The 3,789-nt window shown below is 34.9% G+C and overlaps 1 protein-coding gene across 2 annotated transcripts; it reads left to right on the top strand.

Moving 5' to 3' along the window:
* Positions 1-574: 574 nt before the first annotated feature.
* On the top strand, positions 575-3,355 carry LOC111919034 (calcium-transporting ATPase 9, plasma membrane-type-like). 2 transcript variants are annotated; one of them, XM_042898787.2, is made up of 5 exons: positions 575-687; positions 788-838; positions 2,646-2,768; positions 2,904-2,969; positions 3,068-3,355. In XM_042898787.2, the coding sequence occupies exons 1-5, from the start codon at positions 667-669 to the stop codon at positions 3,308-3,310; spliced, it is 504 nt and encodes a 167-aa protein (XP_042754721.1). In that variant the 5' UTR covers positions 575-666; the 3' UTR covers positions 3,311-3,355. The 2 variants fall into 2 exon arrangements, 1 of the variants encoding a protein (XP_042754721.1); XR_002859387.3 differs by lacking the exons at positions 575-687; positions 788-838 and having other exon boundaries at positions 2,604-2,772.
* Positions 3,356-3,789: the final 434 nt, after the last annotated feature.

Raw genomic sequence — 3,789 nt, 5'->3', positions numbered from 1 at the left:
TGTTGCTGCTCTTTTGGCACTAGGTATAATAACAAAGGTTAGTGAACATCTTTAAGTCTAATATTTATATGTTTTGTTATTTAATTCGTTTCTTTTATGGAAAGATGACATCTTTATGTTATCTAATCCATGGGATCAAAGGATGGTATGATGTGGAAAGCATAACTTTGGGTGTTATAATTGTCATGGTTGTTAAAGATACTTCATTTCTCTTTTCTGACTTGTAAACCAATCATGAATAAGATAAACAAAAAGATTATCTCACATAGTTTGCTCTCTTTTAACATGCCATTGTTATTTCGTGTTCTCTAGCCATGCATGAGTATAAAAGTTCACTTAAATTTCAAAACTTGAATGAGGAGAAGCAGAACATACAGTGTCAGGTGGGTTTTTAATCAATGTATTGATCTTTTCATACAATCATATTTTTCTTCGTTGATAAATAAAGATATGATACTGCAAGGTTGTAAGAGGTGGAAGGAGGATGATTTCAATATTTGATATTGTTGTGGGTGATGTCATACATCTTATGATAGGCGACCAGGTAATATGTTTCTCATTTCTTGTGATTTCTGTTTTTGCCCTTGTTTACATTTCATTCATAAACCAGGTTCCAGCTGATGGGATTTCATTTCTGGTTACTCTCTTTCTATTGATGAATCAAGTATGACTGGCGAGAGTCACACTGTAAGTTTTCATAAATTTTTGTTGATTACATTGTGTTTTATTTCGATTCTCTAGTTTTCAAGGGTAGATAATGTAACTTTAAAAAAAAATGATGGAACAGGTTGATTTAATGGCTGGGTGCAAGGTGGCTGATGGCTGTAGTACTATGATGGTAAGACAATCATTCTAATCCCATGCAAAAATACATAAAAAAAAGTCTTTTTGACCTCTTTTTCCAAAAGACAAAAAAATAGCTTCTAATTTTGGAAGATGTTTTCTAAGTTCTAACCCTGTGTGATATTTCTTTTTCCATCACCACTGACACCACCACCGCCCCACCACCACCATTGTTGCCACCACCAACACCAACGCCACATGGTCTTTTTGTGGTGGTTATGTCACAAATCACAACACATACATTTGGACACCCAATGCTAGTTCATAACCAGTGACTTTTTCATCAGGGCTTTATCAGATTTACCATCTTCTAAAGGAGTAGATCCTTGCAGTTCTTGTCAAGAGATAAGTGACAATCTGTTCGATCTTGTGATGTTCAGAAATTCCTTAACTTTATCCTCTTCCCACTTCTTGGTCAACTTATAGAATAAAGATTTGCATCAATGACATTTTTATGTGGACCTAAATTGTTATCATTCTCCTTCATCCCATTGGTTACAATTTTTCACTTATGTAACCACATTTAGGTCACTAGTGTTGGAATGAATACAGAATGGGGATTGCTTATGGCTAGCATCTCAAATAATGATAATGATGAGGAAACACCATTACAGGTTAGTTCTCTAAACATGCTCTAACCTTATAAAATTCAAAAAATCACACAACAAATCTTAAAACTGTCATCAAGTTGTTTACAATATCTTATACAAAAACTTTAGGTTTTAATTCATAGATGTATTGACTATGTGTTTTGGTAGGTGCATTTGAGTGGAGTGGCAATGTTTATTGGTAAGATTGGGCTTGTGGTAGCCGTATCCGTTCTTGTCATCATTCTCATCAGGTAATTCATCCAATTTCTATAAACCATTTCTTCATTCCATTGACGGGTTGGAGAAATGTTCACGACGTAAGTCAGTGGAAGCCTATTGGTACTAGTGCAGTAGAGTTGGCCTACAATAAATAATCCCCTTACTGCCACTCTACAGAACCGTACATGAGATTTTCACCTCATACGGATCCTCGTTCAATTCTTTCGAAGTTATTGGATCCTCTTCCGCGTTCGAGAATCCCCTCCCTTCTTCCACTCCGTCCCGAAGAGTAACTAAATCATAACGACTTACTTCAATTTTGACTCTATCTACTGGCAGTATCCGTATAAAACTAGATAGAGACAAATGGGAATAACCGAACCACGTCTACAAAATGCCAGTACCATGCAGCTACTTCAAAGCCAACGTGATGCTCCTTGGTCTTCAACTACCCATCCAAGAGCATTTGGCTTCACTTTATTTTTTATTTTTTGATAGGGAGGATAATATCTTTTGGCAGCTCAATCGTCTGAGTTTTGGATGACTAAAATGTTAATTATATATAATTACATGCTTCCATACTCAATGAGAAAAATGATGTCTGACAAAGCATTGGTATATTGATATTTTGTTCTCATTGACTTGTATAGTTGTATATATTATGTTTTATGTTTTTGGTAATTTTGTATGTGCAGATTAGGCAATCTGCCTGTGAAATGATGGGTTCTGCAACTATAATTTGCTGTGATAAAACTGGAACGTTGACTTTGAATTTGGTGGGATATTTTTCTTTTCTTGGTAACTTCATGATTCTTGCATATTTTATTATTTTACTCTAGTATAAAGTGCCAATCTTCTGTTCATATATTAGATAGTTAGAGGGAATCTCCTTTCGTTTCTTTTCTCTTTATTTTGACATCTGAGAAGTAAAAATCCTTCATTCTTTTACCTTATTTATCTCATGTTTTTGCTTTATTCAGATGACTGGTCGAGGCTTATATTTGTGGGAATAAAAATGATCCACCAAATGACACGTCAGCATTACATCCAAAGATTGTATCTCTTCTTGTTGAAAGTGTAGCTCACAATACAACTGACAGTGTATTTTCCCCTGAGGTAGGTATTTTGAATATGTACCTTACAAGAGCACCAATCCTCTTCTATACCTTTTTTTCTTGGTGTTAGTGATCTTTAATCAATTATGAAAAATGAAAATTCACTGTCAATGTTGGTTTGGTGCTTAATTAATAGGGAGGCAGAGATGTTGAGGTTTCTGGATCTCCAACAGAGAAGGCCATACTTCAATGGGGGGTTAAGGTTAGTTAGTTCTTGGTTCATATGTTGGGGATAGAATCTTGTTTTGTATCCTTAATTTTATTTTTTGGTGATGCTCATCATTTCTGTAATTATTGCAGCTTGGAATGAATTTTGATGTCGTGAGGTCAGAGTGTTCAGTTATTTATGCATCCCCATTCAACTCCGAGAAAAAACGAGGTGTTGTTGCAGTCAAACGGATAATTGTATGGAAGCAGTCTCTCTACCTTCTCCTTTCCGAAAATAGTTTGTGTTTTATGTATGTTGTTATTTGGATTAGGAAGATTTGTTTTTCGAGTTTGACTCATGTTAATAAAATAACAATTAAATGTGATTTATTTTGAATATTAGTATAATTATTTCATGAAATGGATTGTTTTGTTATATAAGTATTTTATTTTGCATAATGAAACTTTTAAATATGTTATTTAATTTGAAAATTAGTAAATCTATAAATAATATTTTTTTTAAATATTTGAAATTATAATACGCAAAAATGTGTGTCATCTTCATTTATGACATGGCCTTTCTTGACAGGGGTTTTCATGATATGCATTGCGTGTCATTAACACGTGCGTCGTAAGGTTATGACACGCGAATGCGTGTCCTCTTCCTTTATGACAGGGTCTTCCTTGAAACGCATTGTGTGTCGTGAACGCGCGTTGTAATTGCGCGTCGTAAATGAGTGTTGTAAATGCGCGTCGTCTATAGATGACGCGCAAAAGCGCGTCGTCTCTTTTTAAGACAGGGCCTTCCTTGACGCGCATTTTGTGACAACCCGAAATTTCCATTCTGGACAAACCATATCAATCCAATAGAAGTT

Source organism: Lactuca sativa, chromosome 3 (genome assembly GCF_002870075.4).
Source record: "Lactuca sativa cultivar Salinas chromosome 3, Lsat_Salinas_v11, whole genome shotgun sequence".
Classification (NCBI taxonomy): domain Eukaryota; kingdom Viridiplantae; phylum Streptophyta; class Magnoliopsida; order Asterales; family Asteraceae; genus Lactuca; species Lactuca sativa.
This window is presented reverse-complemented; position numbering and strand designations above follow the sequence as displayed.

Coding starts and splice junctions, on each gene's coding strand:
- LOC111919034 (XM_042898787.2), top strand. CDS start 667: ATGACTGGCGAGAGTCACACT. Junction 839..2,645: donor ATGGCTGTAGTACTATGATG/GTAAGACAATCA, acceptor TGACTGGTCGAG/GCTTATATTTGTGGGAATAA. Junction 2,970..3,067: donor TACTTCAATGGGGGGTTAAG/GTTAGTTAGTTC, acceptor TAATTATTGCAG/CTTGGAATGAATTTTGATGT.